We start from the raw sequence: 23,094 nt of genomic DNA, 5'->3' as shown, positions 1-23,094 counted from the left end.
TGTAAAACAAATCCAGATTCCACAAAACCTACGCTTGTCTAATTATAGCTTTGTGTTTTGATGTGGTTTCCTATGTAAATACATTCTAAGGCCTGCAGCTGGAATGTATTATATTAAAGACACATGTTAAAAGTTATAAAGTACCACAGGCTGGAGAAATGGCTCAGCAGTTAAGAGTGCTTGCTGCTTCTGCGAAGGGCCTGAGATCAGTTCTCGGCACCCTTTCTGGGTAGCTCACAATTGCTCCAAGGTATCTGACACCTTCTTCTGGCCTCCATGAATCCTACACACACACATAACTCATATACTACACAACCACACACATATACATAAAGAAAAATAAATCTCAAAAGTCATTAGGTACTAAGTATTTATTATGGGTCTCCAAAGCAAATCTTAAGGATATTTGGTGTTTCCGAAACTATTTTAGGTTTTCAGTCTTTAAGCCAAATGTAGTGAAAAACACCAACCTGCTAATACGCAGGTGATCATTGAACTACAACCCTTGAAGCACTGGAACTTATCAATCACCAATTACAGTGCAATGTGATTTGAAAATCTATAGAAGATGCTACTAAGACTCAAAGATAAACGAGGCACCCTTTTATACTTTCAGTTTTAAAATGAGGCCACACATCTGCCAAACTCCTCAGCACAGCCGGAAGCAATATTTTAAAGGTATTGCCATATTGGACAGCATCGCTCAGAGGTCTGGATTAGGTGGTGCCACACAGGGTCAGTGGGAGGTAGGTACTTCTTTGCCCATCATTGCTGAGTGTTTCTAGCATGGAAGTTTCAGAGTTTAAGTGCTAATGTACAATGGCAAGACAATAAAGAAGACCAATTATCCAATCCCTTATCACAACTGTACTAAATGTGAATTTTAACAAATCGAGACTTTTCCATTTTTCTAACATGTCCAAAGGCTGAAACCCAGGATGTATTTAACCTTCATAAATAGTTTTTCTCCTTAACTATTTGGGAAGAACATTTAATCTGTTAAAGAGAAGAAATCCATGATAAGATTTAGCAAAATAAGTGTGTATACAGGTATCAGGCAAATATGTAGGAAATCACACAGCTTCTTTTAATCCACAGGTTTCCCCGTGTGCACATTTACACTGTGGGCAGCATTTAGCGTCCACTCCTCCTGAGCACGATTAGATGCAATCTGTTGAAGGCACACATCACTGGCCACTCTCACAGTGGGGAAGAGGGAAGGCTAAACATTTTCTGGCTCTGAAACAGTCTTAAAAACTAGGCCAGAGTCTAAGGCACCAGACGAGTTGTTTCTAGTTTCGCTTCTATTTCTTAGACGATAAGGCTGTTATTATTTGGAATTAGATTCGTATACAGTTTTGATGTCACATTGCACTCATTTGTTTATCAGCAATTCTGTCAGACTGATTGACTCCTTTCACCTTGTCAGTCAACTTCCTGATGCGCATTACTTCCAAATGAAGAGAAGTAAAGAACATAGCCAGAATAAAGATGAATATGTGTCTCGTGAGTGAAATACCAAATGCTGTGTTTAAGGGTTTTGGTTTGTTTTATTTTTTTAATTTTTTGCAAAGAGGATTTAGAAAAGGAACATAAGAATCACTATTTGACTTGATATCTGCAGAATCACTCTCTTTCGCAATGCCAAAGGGCAGTGCTTCCAGCAGAGAGCCTCTTACTATCATCACACAAGTAATGTTCCCACAATGACAATGGAAACATCCCAGGGACTCTGTTAAACACTCGTTCTTTTCAACAAAACTTCCATTGCAAGAAGACAGGTCCCTGGAAAATCATTTTGTGATTTTTAAATATTTAAAGAAAAGCAGAACTTCTACTTTCCATTGTATATAAGAATTATTTCTTGAAATACCTCCATAAATGTAGGCTTTGGCATTAAAAGCTATTAATTTTACTGGGAATGAATCACGAGACAGCAAATGTCTTCACATACCACTAGAAAACATTGCCCATAAAAGAGAATGTCCCTGCGCACACCCTGAGAATATACTTTCCTTAAACCTAATTCAAAATTTCTCAAGGAAATGGGATGGAGACAGTTTTCTTCCAAAGGCATTCATACTAAATAAAATTAGTATAGTTTTTTTTCTATAATATATCACTTTGGAGCAGATTCCCTCCCACCCCCCCCTACACACAAAACAAAACAAAAGTAATTTTTAATCTCCTTAAAAATAAATTTGAATTCAGTTCTAATTCCAGGCCAAACTGGCATTGCAAAGTCTATGAGGGGTCAGGATAGGGAGACGCTTTCATAATGTCTGAACCTGAAGACCAACAGTAAAGCCACTCACAGAGTATGTGAATTAGGATACCAGCAAAGCTCCTTCCCTAAGGTTTACAAAATGTCTTGGTGATAGAGTGAGGTAATTCTGTTCGAGTGGTACTCAACACAGGTGTAGTGTTTACATGCAAAGAGGCCATCTCATGCCAACGATTTTAGTTTGAAGCTTTGATGCTACATAAATCATAATTCAGTAAGCCAGAAATTGAATATTACATAAAACACAGAAGTTCTACAATGCCCAACAACATATGAGCTGTCTTTCTTATCCGAATCCCTTTAAGGAAGCTTCTGGTATTGGGAGATGCAGAGGGATTGATTCATTTAGCTGAGTATCTAGTCTCTGAAAAAGATTTCCCATGTTATAGTCAAGCACCTTTTTGACTACCCAGCTCTCTTCCATATTCTGCCTTCTCTGCTCCAATTTTGCATGGACCACTTTCCATCTTTGGCATAGTCCATGAGAATAGATAAGATGACCTAGCCTCATAATGCTCTATACAAATATGGGAAGAGTCTTTAAAACTATATATCTGATAAAAGAGACATACATGGATCTAATCTGCATGGGCAGTAGGAAAAGACAAGATCTCCTGAGTAAATTCAGAGTGTGGGGATCATAGGAGGAGGCAGACTAGGAAGGGGGAGAAAGGGAGGGGATCAGAGAAAAATATATAGCTCAATAAAAACAATAAAAAAAGAAAAAATGCATATCTGAGAAAATGGGGATCCTTCCTTTACCCTAGTTGTAGTAATAGTCTTGGACTGATTATTGTGAAAAATACATTTCTTGTGGTTTAATCTCTGTTTAAGAATATCTAGGGATATTTATAAGCCTTTCTCCCTCAATCAGCTAATCTGTTAATTTAATAAATTCTTTTTGACATTTGGTAAATATTTATGTTGTGTCTTATTTACTAGAGATTGACCTATGGCTACCAGAAGTGTCTAGAAGACAATAAATCGTCTCAAAAATTTCAGTAAACATTCAACACATTGTCTAGATTTGCATCCTTACAGAATGGCTGGGGTTAGCCTGGCCACCCAGTCAGCTGGATTCCAGGAGTTTGGCTGTCCTGTTCTAAACTATCCATCCCTGGATGGTTTCGGCAGTGTCCAATGTGCAAGTGCTGTCTGCTCTAAAATATCATAGAAGTAATGCAGTGCCATACACTTGGCTGCAACTTCTCTGTCAGGTGCAGAAAGACAAGGTTGACCTTTGGCTGTCACTGATATTGGAACTGGGCCAGAAGAACACTGGGACATTGGCCTTCCCACTGAGGCTGACCTACTCCCTAGTCTCTTTTCCCATGCCACTGCAAAGTTACCAAATTAGATTTTTCCCCTATCCCATGGGGAACGATTGGCACCAATAGCAAATATCTACAGCTCACTATCATGGAGTCTTCCCATATCTTGATAAATGGCATCCTGGAGACTAAGTTCAGAGCATCATTTGCTGACCAAGACCAGTGGGGTCTACCCATTCAAAATGTTCAGATGCATTTCTTCAGATCCCTGTTTTCTTCTTCTGATTCATGTCACAAGTTAGATTAAAGGAGCTACCATGAGATAGAAATGTTTGAAGGGGACACGATTTTCTTCTATATTTCAAGTATGGTGTAACTGGGTTTTAAATGCATCTACTTAACCTATAATGCCAAGAGCTAGACTTATTCCTTGTTTGCCTCTTTCCATGCATATTAACACCTGGGTGAACTTTAATCAAGAAAAATATCACCAACAAAAAAGAAGTAATGGTGAAGGTTCTGGAAATAGGTGCCAATGAATAAAATAATCAGGGTACTCTTTCTGGACAGTTTTAGCGGTTCTTCCTAAATGAATTTTACTTAACAACACATTCTAAAATCTCATCCCTTCCTTGCTATCTGTAGAAAGGTCCAAGGAGACACACCCAGTCCATAAAACACTTCAAAACTTGGCTGCTAACGAAAATTCAGTTTAGAAGAGGGCCCCGCCAGTTTGAAAGGTACAGGGATACTCACTTGTTTTGCCTTTGTCTTTGAGATTGTATCAGAAATGGGTTTCTTTCTCTCCTTTACCGCAGTTTTAGAAAATAATTCTTCAAATTCGTGACAATCTATGGAGGGCTCTTCAATTTTCTCCCAAATAAGTGAAGGACTGGAGTCTCTAAAATTAAGCAAAAGAATAATAAAAGAGCCACCCAAGTCCTTTATAATGATGAACCAAAACAAAGAGGATGAAGAAAACAAATGGGGAGAGAAAGCAAAAGGAAGATAAGGAAGAACTGTTTTCCCAAATGAATGAAAAGGTTATGTCCTTTATGAATAAGGCATTTCCCCAGGGACAATTGTTTTGACATTCTTCATTATCAAGTCACGCCATGACAACATCAAAGCAAAGTCTCTGTCAGAATGGGCTAGACATTCAAATTTCATTTAACCTACTGGATTATTTGAGGGTTAAGACAAAATAAACCAAAACCAAACAAAAAAAAATGAATCTACAAGCTAGGTAAGGCAACATACACCTTTAATCCCAACTCAAGAGTCAGAGGCACGTGAATATCTATCTGTGAATTCAAGACCATCTTGGGCCACATGGCAAATTCTAAGCCTAGCCAGGACTGCATTTTGATATATTATCTCAAAATTAATTAATTTGTTGATTAATTAATGCATAAGTAAGGTATATATGTGTGCATGCCCGCATGCATATATGTGTGTATGTATTTATGAATGTAAGTATGTACATGTGTACACATGTGTGTATATTTCTGGAGCTGGAGAGATGGCTCAGAAGTTGAGCACTCTTACTGTTCTCCCATATAATCTGATCTCAGTTTTCAGCACCCTCATGAGGCAACTAACAACCATCTGGATCTCTAGCTCATGCAGACCTAATACCTCTTGTAGCCTCCAAGTATACCTGTACATGGGTGCCAAACACACATACATGTAAATTAAAAAAATAAAAAAAATCAATCTTTATAAGGTATATATATTTCTAAGAAAATCCTCTCTATATGTACATTGCCACCCTCTTGCCCACAGTCATTTTTCTTCTTAATATGTCCATGTTCGTGCAGTGCCACTAAGAAAGAGTAAAAGTTATTTATAAAAAGCAAAATAATAAAGCATAACATCATGTTCTGGACCTGGAGATTGTGAGTTTGACTACAATTTAAAATGATTCATCAATGTACAAAGTGATAAGACACTTGTGCAGAGAATGGACTGGAAACGGGAGTCGGGAGACTCAGCATATCTTCTCCTGTGGGGATTTAGTGAAAAGAAAAAAAAATCAATACAAGAAATGGAAAGGGATGCTTTTTCCAAGTGCATGCCACTTCATTCAAATACATCAAGGAATTATGATCAATTAGAATAAAAAGGACTCAGGGCATTTAAAGTGTGTTTCCCACCTTCTCCCATGTAGCACTGTCTCCAAGAATCAGATTATGTGTGAACAAATAGTATGTGGCCTAAACACTAGGTGAAAAAGTATTAGCTTGTGATGGTCATTGCCAACCATGGCCATGTGACATGGCCTTGTTTCTCTGGAAGTGCCACGGCATTCTCAAAGTTATTTTATACACATAGTTTGGGTAAGTTTTGATGTATGATGTTTCTCCAGAAAGACTTCTTATGAATAACAAGAATCATAATGCAAGTGTGTAACTTTTAAAGCTGCAGAACTCATCCTGGAGAGTTGGTTTGTCCATGGATTCAATTTATATTTTTTAAGCCTTTAGTCAGAAATAGAAACTTTTATAGGTGGACTTAGTATACCTTAAATTCCACCTCCTCCACATAGTTCTACAGTAAGGGATAAGCTTACTTTGGAGTTACCTTTTACTATGGAGTTGAATTCTTGTCCAATAGAGAGGCTTCATTGGCCGGCAAGGCTCAATTGGCTGCTTCCTAGCGCCTCTGTCCTGATTCATCCCCAATCCAAATAAGCCAGTTGGCAATGGAGGAAAAAGAAACCCACACACTTGTGGTGCTGGTAAAGAGCTACTCCCAACCTGTGAGGAGAGGGAAGGACCTGAACCAGGCAACAGAGGGGGTGGAGGGATGCCTGCCCCAGGGGGAGGTGGGGCTGGAGGAACCCCCATACCTGGGAGAGGAGGAGGTGGAGGAATAGCAACTCCAGGTAGAGAAGGGGGAGGAGGTATGCCCACTCCAGGAAGTGGGGGAGGTGGGGGTATTCCCACTCCAGGGAGAGGAGGGGGAGGGGGTATTCCCATTCCAGGAAGAGGAGGAGGAGGGGGTATTCCCATTCCAGGGAGAGGAGGAGGGGGAGGTATTTCCATTCCAGGAAGAGGAGGGGGAGGAGGTATTCCCATTCCAGGGAGAGGAGGGGGAGGAGGTATTCCCACTCCAGGGAGAGGAGGGGGAGGAGGTATTCCCACTCCAGGGAGAGGAGGAGGAGGAGGTATTCCCATTCCAGGGAGAGGAGGGGGAGGGGGTATTCCTACACCAGGGAGAGGAGGGGGAGGGGGTATTTCCACTCCAGGGAGAGGAGGGGGAGGGGGTATTCCAAGTCCTGGGAGTGGAGGAGGTGGGGGAGGGGCTGGCAGCATTTCTGTTCCCTGTAGACTGGTAGATTGTGGGGCTGTTGTACTGGGCAGAGCAGGCACTGTTATGTCAGAGAGACAAGGAGGTGGGGGAATCGCCATGCCCAGGCCAGACATGAAGCTGGAGGACTCTGTACAAGGCAGAGGTGGTGCAGGGGGGATATTACGGCTGTTTTCCAAGGAGGACAAAACAGAATGTTCATGGCTGGTTTCCAATGCTGTATGCAGGGAAGGGTGGAGGGGCAGTCCTTGACCATCAGACCCAGAGAGAGAGGGAGGAAGAGGATGGAGCTGTGATGTATTCTGCATGGCTGGTTGGGCCTCAAGCTGTACTGATATTCTCCTTGGAGACACAATCAAGGAAATCTCGGAACAGAACTTTGTCTGAGGTCCAGAGGGTGAGGGCAGAACAGCTGATTCTCCAATTTCAGCTGCACGTGGGCATGGTGGACCTTCCGGCCGTGACATTAAAGGTGCCAGAGTCAGGATCCCACCCTCTTCTGTAGGGGAAGTTTGGATTGATTTGGCCTCAAGAGTTCTTGGAAGCTGTACCACCTTCCCATGCAATCTGAGAGCATCCAGACCAACTTCTGCAGAGGCTGGGAATCCATTCTCCAGTCCGGGAAGGCCTCTGGGACCCTCCAAGTCCAGGGCTGGATACTGTTTTTCTAGCTCTGCTATTTTCGTCCGCAGATCCTCGATGGTTTGTTCCAGTTGTTGAATTACAGTTGCCTGTCCTTCAGACTTCACATCGTAAAGTTCCTGAGAGACAAGGACAGGCACCGTTGTTAGTAAGAGAGCAGAAAAAAATCTGAACATCTAAAGAAGAATGGGCAATTCAACACACTGGGACTGCCTCTCCAGAAAGATCCTGTCAAAAAAGGCATCTACCGAAATTTCTATGTCGATCCTCTTTTCCACCCTCCAGTTTTAAAGGTGGCTCCCACATCCTCCAGTGGGATTCTAGGATCCTTGTATGGCTCATCTTCGTACAGTGTCATTGAGGATGGGCAACTGTGGCACTTAGCTTTCAATGTCAGCTTGTCAAACACTAGAATCACCTAGGAAGAGACTGTTACAGAGGAAGTGTCTATATATCAAGTCTGTCTGTGATCATGAGGTGTGGGGGTGGGGGGGCTGTCTTGATTACCTTCATTGAGGGTGGGATGCAAATACCCACCCTGACTGGGCTCTGAACTGTATGTAAGTGAAGAAAGCTGGCTGAGCAGAAGAAAGCAGGCAGCAGGCATGCCTCCATTCAGTTCTCTCTTCACTGGGGATATGCCCTGACTAGTTGCTTTGAGTTACTGCCTTGACTTCCCCTCGGTAATATACTGTAACCCAGAGTTAGAAGACACATATATCCTTTCTTCTGATGACTTGCTTTTTGGTCAGGGTGTTCTATCACTATGACAGAAATAAAGCTAGAACAGGGAAAGACATTCTACAAGACATATTTTTACCTCCCTCACTATGAGTTGATGCTATTGGGATGTTTTCTAGAGACTTTGCAATACTTCTGAATTTTAAAGGCAATCACTAACTTTTCAGTGTGGTCAAAGTCTCCAAGAAAAATAAGGGAAGAACTATTGAGAAAATAAAATCATGGAAATGCAGACTGTAAAGTATGTCATAATCCTGATATCACGTTCACTACAATTTAATATTTTACTCAAAGCGTTTCAGTAAGTTTCCACTAATGGCCTTACAGAAGCTATGAAGATGGACACTTTAAATGGGCTGCACACGTTTTACGTAAACTTAGGCACACACACAAACCCTCACATCATCAGTTTTCAACAACATTCCCAACAAGAGACCAAAGTATTAATATATGAAAATGGTGTCATATGTTTTTTAACAGTCCATAGTAAAAAGAAATCTCCATTATATACATTTTTGTTTCCCATTTGATCAATACACCAACCCCCATACTATAATTATGATGCTAATAAACACAATTAACCAAAACACAAAACTCTCCCATGCAAGCTCATCTTAACAAGACTTTATCATGCAGCCTTTTCTTGTGTCACTGGATTGCTTAAATGTGTAGACTATCCTCATTTTCCTGGAAAACTGGCACAAGTGACTTTGAAATAATGAAGAGTATTTCTCATGTTATCTTGGTATATAACTAGACTTCTTATTTTTTCTGTCTGTGACTACAAAGCAGGTCCCTTTAAGATGGCTCAGCAAAGAAAGGCCCTTATCTAACACGCAGAGTTTGATCCCCAGAACCCACATGCTAGAAGGCGGGAAGCTACTCCAGACAGTTGTTCTCTGCCCTCTACAAGCATGCCTGGACTTGCATGTGCCCACACACATAAAATAAACAAAGAAACGACAAACTGAAAGTCTAAGTTCATTGATGAATGAAATGCAGGAAATAAATTATAAGAGAAATTTTCCAAACCCAATTCTTAAATCATATGAACTACGCTAATTCATAACCAATTTAAATATAATAAACTATTATAAAATCATAGACATCTAGAAAAATAAAGTATAAAAAGGAAAATGATTGCGTTACAATGACCTCACTCTGGAGCAGCTATTACAGTCCTTCCAACAAAGATTCACATTCTCACATTCAAAGACCAGCTACTCAAAACACTCACCAAAAGCTACTGACAGCAGAAATTACAGTAGCAGCCACAGAGAATATTTGCTAATTTTAAAATTCTCAATTACAACATCAGCCAGCAAAAGATAAACAAACAAACAAGAACAAATATATTGCCCATGATAACTGGTACCAGACTGTTGTAAGGGCTCCCCTTGATCTGACTGCAGCCATCTTGTGTCCTGACACAATGATTACTCCTAAATCGCCCCCATCAGCCTTCCCTCAATAGTTTCCCAGCACACTCTAAACAGACAGGAACACTGGAGTGGTATGTGGAGCTTTATGGCTGGGCCCTAGTGCCAGGAATGTCCCTGACATTGATATTAGTGTGAAATAAACCAGGTATACTCTGACTTGGATGAAGCCCCTTTTGACTTCACCAACATATACAACTTTACTTGTGACTGTAATCGGGGGGATTTGTTGCTCTCTCTGCTGCCCAGGCCCACACTTCTGAGTAAGTATCTAATAAATTGTGATCCTCAAGCTGTCTCCCTCCTTCAGTACCACAGCATCCTGGGGCCAGTTCTCATACGGGGACTGGACTGCTCAGAACAATCTCTTGCACGAAATCCATTCTACACAATGTTTTAACTATTGGCTCACCCAACCAAAAGCTTCCTTCTTCTGTTTAGAGAAATAGGAAGAATGTGACATTTACAGAACCTAGAAGATGAAGGCACAGAGAGGCTAGGAAGTCAAAAATACTGAGAGCCACACTGAGTACGACAATAAGGATTCAAAAACTTGAAGCTTCTGTGGAACGCAATTACAATTTGTACTCGAATTTGTGACTATCACTCCAAGGGGTTCAGATCTCTAGGTCAATTAAGAGTCAAAGGCTGAAGCCAGGCATGGTGGCGCACACCTTTAATACCAGCACTTGTGAGGCAGAGACAGGTGGATCTCTGTGAGCTAGGGCCAGCCTGGTCTAGAGGGTGAGCTTCAGGACAGTCAAAGTTACACAGAGAGAAACCATGTCTCACAAAAACTAAAAGTAAATAAATAAATAAAAACAAAGAAACAAGAAAAAAACAGAATTAAAAGCTAAAATTTTCATCTTACATGAACATTCTTCGAACTTTCTCATTCCCATTGTTCCATTAAAGCATCTTATTATTAAGCAGTGATATCTCTTGTGTTCATCTCATTCAGTAACAAAGCCTAACTGATAGAAAATACACCACTGTTTCAGATTTAGTTGTGAGTGTGTCCAAAAGAACAATATTTAAAAGCAAAGGGACCTCATCATTTACTTGTTCAAGGCTGGGGCTCAGTAGGAGACTACTTGCCAAGTGTGCATAAAGCCTTAGTTGTGAATCAAGTAATGAAGGGAAGGAAAGAAGATTTTAAAAAGTTTTATTATAACAGGGAGCTATATAAATTTTATATTTAAAATTATTTTTTAGTTAAAACTTTTGAGTAAATAAATGATCCTATGAGACATGATTCAAATGTTCTATCTTCACCTTCCCTGATGTTAAGATACACTACAGCTTCTGAAAGATGGATAATTTCCCCTCATGGGGCATTTGTATTGTGTGGCTTAAAACATCATGAGATCATTGCTAAACTAACTTTGGCAGAGGTCAGATTCTAGTTATAATTACTATTTAGAGCACAGAGGATAGTGAGCGGTGCTTGATGAGAAACGGGGAGAATTTGAGGCTGAGCCAAATATTGTATTGAATTTACTCATCTATTTTATTCATTTGGTGATTCTAGGCACTGAACCTAGGGCCTCATACATGTTAAGCCACTGAGTTATACAAGTAGCCCTTGCTCAATTGATTTGTCTTCCATATTGAGGAAGAGTCTCACTATGCTTCTCAGACAGCTTCGAATTTCCTCTGTAATCCAGACAGTCTCTGAATTAGTGATCCTCCTGCTTCAACCTTTGAGCTGAATTACAGCTGGGATTACAGGTTTGTAATACTGGACCTACCTATCCATATTTTTATTTAATAATATGTAGCATATTTTTATGTCTTTCGTTCACTTTTTTAAATAACAAGATAACTAAGACACACATTCTCCAAGCTTCAAAGATTTTCAAGTGTATAACAAAGAAGTAGAGCTAAGATACGGCAGAGAAAAGTGATAGGAGAATAAAATCCCCAAACTAAATCTATAACAAACATGGTAGTAAGCTGTATGGTGCCAGCAGGTACAGGGTTAAGGAATTCTTGCAGGTCTTAATAGACAAGAGATGGAATGTTTCTATAGAGAACTTTTTCTCATACAGATAAGTTTATAGACAAAGACAAAGGAAGAAAAGTTGAGATGAGAAAATTGCCTATTTCCTACACTATTTCTACCTCATAGAAATAAAATATTGGGTAACTCCATTTATTATGAAGAATTTACATTCCTTTTTTGACAATCTTTGACTTGCTCCATGGAATATTGGGAGTTACAACCTCCATTTTTCATCTAGGAAGCAGAGTAATTGTCTCTCAAACCTTAACTGACTACTTAAGAAAGACCAGCCACCCAGGCACTGTTATAGAGTAGCCAAATGTATATAAGATTTTCTGATCTCAACTTAGCTAAGAGTCATCAAAGAATCTTATCTGGCATTCCTTATCCAGGACTATCAGTCAAGGGCTGGCTGGCTCTCTCAGTATTTGCAGCATCCATGACAACAGTTCCTGTTGTGTTCTTAGAGAAGGCCACACTGCTTGTCAACAGTAACAGTTGATTTCTCTATGGGTTATCTTTTTTTTAAAGGAATTTACATGGTAAATATAGGTCATTATCAACAAAGAGGCCTGGCTATCTTCTGGCCATGTAAGCAAACATTCTATGCTCGGGACCTACATGAAGTGGCCATCTACAGGGCCCACCCACTGACAAAGCCACAATTAATCTCTAAGAGACTGGCAGGCACTCTGTGGTCCATAAAAAGCCCTCAAATTAAAAGTCTGTTCCCCTGTGTCCAGTGCCTGGAACTTAATCTTCCTCCTCTCAGGGTACAACTAGAGGATGCATCCGATTCTCAAGGGACTTGACATTGGAGAAATGCATTTCGTTATCTTAGACTTCTTTACAAAAATGCTTTCAACATTTCCAGAATTGTGTAATAGTTTATCCAACACTCCTGGCAATCACTATAAAAAATTACATCACACTTTAAAAAGAAGGGCAAGGTATAGTTGTGGCAGTTTTATAAAGAATCTCTATAATAACTATATCCTTATAGACAGATTAAGATAAACCTGATTGAAACCATATAAAAAGCAATTCATTTATATATTACCAATATTGAGATTATCTCTATTTAAAAATATTGTTTCAAGTCCCCAAATCATCAAGAGCCGTGGAAGAGGCCCTCCTGTTTGGCTGGACAATTCTATGCCATCGCATAGCCAACATTTTTCTATTCCTGTATAATCTTATACGTGGGTGGTGATGGTTAGTGCTTGTAAACTGTTTGAACACTTGAATATCACAAAATACAAAGTGCCATTGAAAGAATAAAATGTTCATCAAAAACATGTTCCCAAGTTTAAGATTATCTGATTCCCAGAAAAGAACCCATTACAGTAACATTAAGGTTACAACTGTCGAAAAGGAAGCCAAGATACACTCAAGCAAGCTCTTGCTGAAAAGCTAATGGACTCATCTTTAAAACTTTATTATGTTATGAAAGCAAGATGCTTTCAGAGTCTAGAATATAAAAACTGCTCACTGGTAGGTTACTCCTAAATTGATTTTGTAAATGTTGACATGTAATTCATGATGAGAAACGATGAGACATGTAATTCATGCAATTCACTGCCCACCTCCCTCAGATTTGCAAGTTCTGTTGATTTTAAGCCCCTTGACTGACAAATGAGGACACTACACACATCTACACAAGAGGTAGCCTACTATTCAGCGATAATATAAATTCTATTTCTCATGTTTTGAATTCTAAAACACCCTAAGATTTTGGAATAAGCCAATGGCATTCCAGATCTGTAATAACCAAATCCTATAGAAACTAAATCCAGACTTTAAACAAGTATAATTACTTATAAAAGTAAAACACAAATAATTTCAAATTTTAAAAGACTGGTAGCCTTCATGCCCCAGCAATCAACCTCTCTCTGCACCCCATGTATTACTGAGTTATGGGTACATACAACCAGATACACACACTTTTTTCTCTAGGTGCTGGGTTTCAAAACTTGAGTCCTTAATCTGTGCTCCTCCATTGTGGCATCTCCTTGGTCCCTCACCCTTTATAATAAAATGGATAATGGATTGTTAAAAATTATAATGTGCTTGACTCAAAATGAATCTGTAGTCTCTGGTACACAAATGAGACATGTGACATGCATGGGAGGGAGATGAGTTAGAAATGATCATTGGTTAACTGACCATGTCATACTGACATAAAAGATGATCAATAGATTGATGTAAAGGCTACAGGAATCATTGATAAGGGACCCTGGTAGAAGCAATAATATATTGGCCAAGAGGCAAGGAACAAGAAATCAAATCAACAAAAGAGAAAAATCTGCTGCTTTGGTTCTCGTGCCTTTGGCGTTTCCAGTTAATGTTCTGGCAGACTGCTGGACCATACTCTGAGAGTACATGGCTACCTTTACCCAGTCAGTACCAGGAAAAAAATGCACTGTAGATAGTGAGCTTTTCTTTCATTATCTTTGGATGGAAGTACCATCTCCTAAGGACTTACTTCCCTTGCACAAACACCCAGCTACTATCCAATGCCATAAAAATAAAGCTAAGGGGAAATCAAATACAATGGATTCTTGATGTGAGATTCCCCTCTGTATGTTGTGAATATCATTGGTTAATAAAGGACCTGCTTTGGGCCCATAACAGAGCTAGCTATAGGGGAACAGAGCCAGGTGAGGCAAACTAAAATGAATTCTGGGAGAAAGAAAGTGGTGTCAAGGAGAAGCTATGGAGCCACTACGGGAGACAGACATGCTGAAACTTTGCTGCTAGGCCACAATCTCATGGTGATGCACAGATTAATGGAGATGGGTTAAATTGAGAGATAAGAGTTAGCCAATAAAAAGCTAGAGCTAATGGGCCAAACAGTGATTTAAATAATATGGTTTCTTTGTGACTCTTTCAGGTCTGAGCTATCAAACTGCCTGGAACCAACAAGCGGCCTCCTTCAACAGATTCAGATCACTAATTCGTGGTGTAGTGTTTCTCAGATCCAGCCATGCTAATAGAACTGCTCTCTGGGTACTGTTCTGTCAACACTGTGATCTTAAACCTGCCTGTTCCAAGTACTCAAGACTCCTACTCATGTCTTTCTTCATAAAATCCACTTCTCTCTAGGCTAATACAACTTCAAATTCCACCTTCTCATTTTTCCTTAGTTCCTTTTCTGGTTTTGTTTTGGTTTTTTATTGTTTGTTTGTTTTTGTTTATTTTCTTTCCCTTTGGTAGGGGCTAGGGAGGAGACTTCACCTTTGGGCACTCAGTTGGCTATATATACTCAGCGAAATCATTTCCCAACCCCCCTGTCTCTCTCCTCGTCAGTGATTACTTCTAGTTCTTCCTGCAGTGGCATTTCAAATGTATTTTAAATAAGTAAATATTTAAAATAAATATTTTAAGTAAATAAAGACGGCCTGAAGATCTGAGAGTAAAAGAGTCCCACTAGTCAGTCATACAGACCAGCTTATGGTAACACACACCTTTAATCCCAGTAGCTAAAAAGACATGCACATTTAATCCCAGTAGCCACAATGGCAGGCAGGCACCTTTAATCCCAGTGGTGCACGCCTTTAATCCCAGCTCTAGAGAGGAATATAAGACAGGGAGCAGGGGGAGAGAACTCTGAGACACACAGTATCATTCTCACTAGGAGACAGGATCGCCATTTCAGACTGAGATGGAGTTACGAGCCAGGGGCTGGCTGTTTTACTTTTCAGATGTTCAGGTTGAACCCCAATTTCTGACCCTGAGTTTTTATTAATCGTGCTTATTTTCCTTCTCATTGCTGCTTCACTTTCATCTTGTGAAAGCTTAGCTCCTGCTATTTGATCACCGACCTTTGTCCTTAAATCTAAACTGTATCTTATTCTCCAACAACATTAGCTTTGACCCTGCTAATGGCTGAGCCACTGTCTCTTACAATGGATGTTCCTAAGAATCACCAGAAACCTGTTAAGCCACAGCCTGCTGTTCCCATTCCTAGGGTTAGCAATTCAATTGCATTTCTAACCAGTTCCCAGTTGATTCCAAGGTTACTCAGATTAATTTGCACCCAGCACAGTTAAAGCCCCCAACACCCTGGTCATGGGCTATGATTCCTATTGCATCATATGACACCTTAGCTGAGATACTCAGCAATTCAAAACTTCACTCTTGATGGGCTCTCCTGTTCCTCTTCGGATCAATCCTAGGTTCCTTTGCCAGGCAGTTCCTTTCCTTGTTGGTAATGCTTGGCCTCTGCTTGCTGAGAACATGTTAACTTCTCACAGGCTCATATAATCTTTAATGATCTTTATGATGAAGATAGCCCATGTCATAGTTGATCCTGAAAGGATCTTATGTAGGATGTGTGGTCTATAATTCATAGGGCTACTGAAGAGTGATTGAATTATGCGGGTGCCAAGTTCAAAGGGTTAATTGATTAACGAGCTCCTAAGTGCAGGAAGCTGAGTCTGGTTGGATGACGTCACTGGCTGTGTGTTTCTGAAGGCAATCTCACATCCCACCTAGCTGGTTTGTAGCTTTTTTTCTCCTGCCCACCATAAGATGAGCCACTTGGCTCCACTGTACACTGTTACTCTGTGATGCCGTCTTACCAAGCCAGGGCCTAGAAGCAAAACAAAGACCGTGGCCTACAGCCTGAAGCCACAAGCCAACACAAGACTGGCCTTTAAACTGTGACAAACACTCCGCTACCCATCTTCCAATGGCAGGGGGTACCGTGAGGATTAAATAAGACACAATCAACCTGTGTTCTTCAAACTTGTCAGAAACAAAGCCTCCAAAAACCCTCAATTAATCAATGCTAAACCATTGCTCTCCAGGAAAACACAGAGTTGGACTCCAGCAAGCCTCAGGTCACATTTTGTCACATGATCCATGTGCAATTTTTTTTTCTTTTGGAACATGTATCCCTGTTGAAAGCTGTCATATTTAAGACCTATTATTGATTCTGAACTGAACTGATGGCCCATGACACTCTAGCCCATGCTGAAACAAACCCACGATGAAGGTTTTCCAACGGGTCCACCAAGGTCTTCTGACACTTGGGAACACCAACAGTGTTTTAACACTAAGTGTCAAGTCATTTCCTACTGTGAAACCACCAAGGAAATACCACAAATATGTGAAAGGCGGGGCACTAAACAGATCATACAAAGCACGCTTGCTCACAGACCTCCCTCTGTGCAGACTTACCTGGGAAAACACACACTTCAGAGGGTGGGATTCTTAGGCACACTGTGAAAGGTTGCAGGTGACCACAGATGCAGCACAGAAATGTGAGCATCACCATCAGTCAGTCTTCACCAGTAATTTGCAAATATGTAACCCGTGAAGACTGAGGAGTGGTGGATCTCAGTGGGACAGCATTTGCTCTTAGCATGTACAAAAGGTCCGAGGCAGATCTTCAATATCAACAGAAGATAAAAGCACAATAGAGAGGACGTTCTGATGCGATAACAACTAGCAATCCGAGGGTTGACTGGGTGCTTTCAGCTCCGCAAATCATCTTTCACAAAATAATGTGCTATAAACTAATAATATCAAAAAAAAAAAAAACCCTCTAAGCCCCTCAGGTAGGAAAGACCACATGCCCATTTTACAGGTGAGGAAACTAAGGCACAGAATAAAATACTTTTCTCTGAGGAGAGTAATTAATGCTATATTCACTTCAGCCTTTCATTATCAGTGTGTGCCAAGTTCGACTTAAAGTTGGTTATGGTTACAATTTGTACCCACACAAGTCACAAGCAGGAAATGTTACCCCTAAAGTAGTTAAAACAAAATGCCTTAAGAAATTGCCTTTGAAGGTGGGTCTTTGGGGGGTAGATAGGACTTTTGGATGTTACTCGGGTGCAGTGAGTTAGTGACTTTATGAAAAGAAGAAAGATCTAGGCTAGGCCTTTAGTTCTCTTACCATGTACTACGGCCCCTGCTATCAAAGGAGAAGGCCCTTGAGGCAAGTCAGTGCTACCCTCTTGGACATTCTAGCCTCCATCCCTGGAAACTAACTAAACCTCCAACTTTTACACATTACACAACCCCTGACCTTCAGTTTTCTGAAACAAGAGAAAACAAACTAAACAAGGTTTAACCAAGATCCTCTCTTGACCAAACTGTAACCAGCTTCCTCTGTGGCTTCAACCTTGTTTTAAAAAAACTTGAACAAACACTAACACGTCTCAAGGCCGCATCCTTTGAATGACTGTGTGCTCTCCCTTAATGCTACTGTGTGAGAAAACTCAAAGATTGCCAACATCTTTTATCTGTTTAAGCGGCAGCTAAAGATGAGGCCTCCGTCTCTGGAACTCTGAGATGGGACAGAATCCCAGCTGCTCCTGTCCTTGCCCGCTTAGCAGACACAACTGACCTTAGCTGCTGTGAAGAGCTGAAGCTCACTCTCAGTGAAGAACCAGCGTCATGGTCACGCCCTGACTCTCCCAAGCCTTGCACCATCCCCTCCTTGCTCTTCCTTCGTCCCTCTGAAATATTCACCTCTGTGCAATCCAAAGCTGCCTTCAGTTCGCAGCAGAGTGTCTCCCCACTGCAGCAGCCACCACTGATCGAAATCTGTCCCCAGCATCGTAGTCAGTGCCTGCTTTTGCTGCGCTCTGACTCATCTTCACCTAATACCAGAAGGCTGGGATTTGTGCTCAGGAAAACTGCTCCACAGCCCACACCCCCGGTGAGTGAGTGTTCCCAAGTGAGTGTTTCTGAGACCTGCCCCATTCTGGCTCATTGGTGTGGTCATATGTTGGTTCATTCAGCAAGCATTTCTCTGGCGTCTCCCTATCTGCCAGACTCTGGGTTAGATACCAGAGGAACAAAAGAAAGGTACCAATACTATTATCCTTAAGGCTCTCAATCCTGTGCATAAAGTCAGTGATTCTAAACAGTAGTTACAGGGTAAAGACTCCAAATGGGCTCTGGAGAATGAGGCTTCTCACACCAAGTATCTAAGTGTAAGCTAAGATGGAATTGCATTTTATAAAAGGGTATATGAGGGCATAGAAGGGTCATGCGAGGGCAGATATGAAGGATAATGGAGTCTTCAAGAGATGTGTTTCTACTAGACCAAGCTGAATCTGTAGGAAAGACAGCGAGAGATAAGGCCAAGACAGCAATGGCAGGAGGGAGGCCCTGCACGTCAAACTTACGGGCCTGAAACGTTTTAGAGACACAATGAGCAGTCCTCGAACAAGTCAAAGCAGATATCAGGGAGAAACAAATTTCTGTTTTCAGAAAGATAACTTTGGGACGACGTGCAGGAAGAGATTAGAAGGGATCGGGACTGGAAGTAAGGAGATCCATGAGGAGACTATGGCCGTAACCCAGATAACAATGGGCTCTGGGCTCAATCATCGTCCAGTTGCACGCCGTGGCACCAGAGGCCAAAAGCAGAGGTCAAGTTTCCACAGGAGGAGAGCGCTAAGCTGCCCATCAAGTCAACCGGACATAGCCTCCCAGATGCCAAGTCCGCTCCCTCTCCTGTTCCCCACTTTCTTCTCCCACGTGAGGTTCTTCTTTCCACACTGTGGAAGGCTTTTCCTTCCACCCTTGTACAAGTGAAGCTGATGGAGAAATCACCTTCCCAAGAAACTATTCTTCATTGCAGTCTCGCTGAAACTATTTTTTTTTAATTTCTTTAATCGCTCCAATATTCTACAACATACATTAAGTTTCTTGGCAGTCACACTGTATCTTGTAAGTTGGTTTACAGATATATGGAAAAGATACAGCCCTATAACTAAACTGATTGTTTCTTTATTTTTGTTTTAAAAATACCTATTACTTTTATTTTTTGAAATTGAAATGTAACCACCACTTTATTAAGCCAACATAATTTCTAACTACATTCTAAATATTTGTCCTTATATACCCACAGATAAGTATAGGTCTCACCCCTCATTCAGGAAACATCCCCTCACAACAGATGGAAATCATTACAGAAAACCACAACCAATCAAATGCAGAGAACAAGTGACTCGGTGGTGCCTGGCAACAACTGATACGTCTATAGCATCACCCCTGCAGCTGAGGCTCAAGGGTCATATCAGAAGAGGGGAAAGAAAGGTTATAAGAACCCGAGGATCAGGACATTTAGGTAAGAATTCATTTCCTAAAAATATCAGAGAAGATACAGCCCCACCATCTCCCCAACATGGATGCCTAAACAAGACCTGAACAAGGATGACAGACACAACAGACACGCTAACATGAAAGGGCCCTGCTGTCGCAAGTCTTCCCATTTTTCCCTATCTCCTATACACAGCTGACCAGAAGATGCTTGATCATGGGCAAGTATTCTTTAATGAGCAGGGGGTCTCCTCTGTTAATATTACACCAGATTCGCTTACTGAGTGGCAGGGCCTTTCTGCCCTTAACAGTGTTGCTGTGACATGAACTGATTTTATACCATCTAAAACTCAGTAGAACAAGCTGTTAGTTTCATGGTATCTCTATGTCCCTGCCACTCTGTAGTAAAACCAAAATACCATGTGGCATCCACTTCTTTCCCACCCTGCTAAACACACAGCCTTCCTGCTTCCCCAGGTTGACTGCTTTTCCTTTTTAAAGCCAATACAAGATCTGGGCCTGGTGGCATATGCCTTTAATCCCAGCACTTGGCTGGGGAGGGGGGCGGGCAGTGGCAAGTGGATCTCTATAGGTTTGAGGCCAACCTGATTCACAGAGTAAGTTCTAGGCTAGACAGAGGAACGTAGTGAGACCTTGCCTCAAAGCAACAACAAAGACCTGAAGAAAGAGTCTCTCCTTTTTTGGATGTTAAAATACCTACACTATTCTCTGATCTCCTACGAGTTTCCAGAAAACAAAAATGTTCTTTCTAGGAAAGTTCTGTCTTCCCTGGTGCACAGCATGGTAAACACTGTCTTTGAGTGTTACCAGGGTTGTGCTTGCACCTCCACCACTAAATATCCGTGCTTCTCTTCAATCCTGACTACCTTGAACCTCCCGTGACCAGCTGTCTAAACCCTGGGGAAGCTAAGATGATTGGGCAGCTAAGATGTTCATAAACTGAGTCAGGCCTGAAGGATTTTCCATGTACACTGTAGCTTCAATACCGCAGGGTGTTGTTAAAGGTAAAAAAGTTCCATTTTAATCCTATGGCATAATTCTTTAGACAATACAGTCTTCCGAGCATATTACACACTTGAAATAACCAGCAAGTACCAGGTAAAGTGGCACACCTAGGAAAAACGGCTAGAGTATCGAGGCTTAAAGCTAACCAGGGTGAAGAAATGCTTTTGAAAAGTCAACAAGACCCTCTGGATTCTGTAAGCTTCTCAACAGAAGCACTGGGAATGTAGTTTTGGTCATCTCTTTGCTCATGAGAACCCATTGCGTTTTCTTTAAGCACCCAACTATCTGAACACACAAAAGACAGAGATCACATGATCACGTGCTGTTTCCAGGGATATTGGACACTTAGAATTATTAATTATAGGCCAGAGTAACATTCAAAATTCATTCAACAAATTCCACAGAACAGGTGTCTGAACACACATGTGAGGAAAACATTGGTGGCCTGGCTAAGCAGTCCTAAACATTTCCTATCCTCACCACAGAATATATACAGGCAGCGCCTGAGAGGCCAGCAAACCACTGCTGATCACTGTCCACGCACAACAAACTGGCCTGGAGGATTCCTTTCCCAGCCGCAGCGGTAATTAACAAAGGTGCAGAGCTGCCCTCTAGTGACCAAGATGCAAACTGCAAAGGCCTTCATTGGCAGAAACAGTTAAGTCCTCCCAGCCAAGCAATTAAACACAAAATTTAATACGATTTAACACATAGAAGTTGCAGTAAAACTTCAAAAGAAAGAGACAAAAGTTAATTAATCGGCTTATACATCTCTATTATATATCTGGAGAGCTGACTCTTACAAAAGATATAGTTCAAAAATAATAGAATCTAACTCTTGAAATGAGCATCGCATTTCATTCATCCAGTGGTTTCACAATAAGATAGGACCAAACAGTCGCCTGGAGATTATCTACATAAAAGGAAAATTTAGCATCATAGGACCCGTAAGAAATAAATGCCTATGCTCAAATATTAGCTTTCTGTTATAGCTTTTGCAGTTTTAGTAGAATTGCTTTTAGCTCTTCCAAATATCATTTTATTAGTAAAAGGGAAAACACAGTAGCTATTTTAAAGGGTTACTGTAAGGGTTACGTAGGCCAAAGAATAAGTACCTAAGAACTAAACCCAGTCCTCTGCAGAGAGCCGCAAATGCTCTTAACTACCGACCGAACCATCTATCTAGCTCCAACACAATAATTTTTTTGTTGTTTGTTTGTTTACCATTGCTGGTCTTGCTATTCCATTTTCACAACTGCAGCTAATTAAATAACCGCAGGCTGATGCCACCAGGCATGGCTAGTGTACTTAGTCAGTACAGGTCTCTCCTCTGACACAAACAACAAGGACAACCCGAAATCTGGGAACGTTACTATGACCCAGTCCCTAACAGCAGTTGTATTCTGAACAGTAAAGGCTCATCTAGCTGGTGTGTGGTAGAGAAGCCTGGGCCTGTCCAGTTCTAAGAAAACCTCATAGCCTGACCTCACTTCTGAGAGGAGTACTTTAATGTAACAATAAACTTATTCTTTAAAACAGAACTCACTCTTCACTTTGAGGAGTTCTCAGATGTCAGCAGTTATCCAGTTCAGAGGGAGAGCACCACGTCCTACATGATCTACATATACCACTGTCCATTAACCAGAAACCAGCGTGGGTTTGCAGTTCAAGTGAGAGCCCTCTCATCTTACTCAATAGATCAGAACCAGTCTTCTCCCTGTCGGCTTACAGTGTAGACTAGCTTATTTTCTAATGTAGGATGAAACCATTGTCAAAAGCACAGTTGGTACCTATAGATAAGCTCCACAGCTCCTTGATCATCCAGAAGAGTAACTGCTAACCACAGCCATTGTTCTATGAAATGTTTCCTTTCTGGATGTTCTAAATGATTTATTTCTGTATGTGTATGCATGGCTGCATATGTGTCAGAGCATGTTTGTGCAGTCATGAGGAGGCCATAAGTCAATAGCCAACGTCTTCCTTAATCATTCTCCTCCTTTGCAAGGTCTCTCGATGAAGCTATTTGACTACGCCAGTGAGATTCTAGGCTCTTCCTGTCTCTGCCTCTCCAAAATGGGGCTTACAGACATGGATAATAACAGATAAAGATGTCTAAAAAAGATGCCATCGAATGTCGCATCTGTTAAAGCCATTTAAGAGTCTTGGGAGCTCAGTAACACAGTCATTGCCAACCATGCACAAAGGCCTTGTTCCTATCCATGGTAAAGGGTGTCTTATTAGATATTAGGAAGGTCATGCCAAAATCGTTTTAAGGGGTACCCCTGGGACTGTGTTTAGACATGTCACAGC

At 41.1% G+C, this 23,094-nt stretch overlaps 1 protein-coding gene across 2 annotated transcripts in view; it reads right to left on the bottom strand.

The window, feature by feature from the left end:
• Fmn2 (formin 2) overlaps positions 1 to 23,094 on the bottom strand; it is a 265,685-nt gene that overhangs the window by 182,620 nt on the left and 59,971 nt on the right. The window contains exons 5-6 of one of the 2 annotated variants that reach the window (XM_050142986.1): positions 6,139 to 7,628; positions 4,312 to 4,456 (exon numbers count right to left, since the gene is read on the bottom strand). The exons of the other annotated variant lie outside the window; for it this stretch is intronic. Of the exons in view, the coding sequence (XP_049998943.1) occupies positions 4,312 to 4,456; positions 6,139 to 7,628 (1,635 nt within the window). The remainder of the gene's footprint in view (positions 1 to 4,311; positions 4,457 to 6,138; positions 7,629 to 23,094) is intronic. 2 annotated transcript variants of the gene reach the window in all.

This window comes from Alexandromys fortis, unplaced genomic scaffold, assembly GCF_014885135.2.
Source record: "Alexandromys fortis isolate MF-2015 unplaced genomic scaffold, M_Fortis_MF-2015_v1.1 scaffold_51, whole genome shotgun sequence".
Lineage (NCBI taxonomy): Eukaryota > Metazoa > Chordata > Mammalia > Rodentia > Cricetidae > Alexandromys > Alexandromys fortis.
The sequence above is the reverse complement of the archived record's forward strand: the minus strand, read 5'-3'. Positions and strand labels throughout refer to the sequence as shown.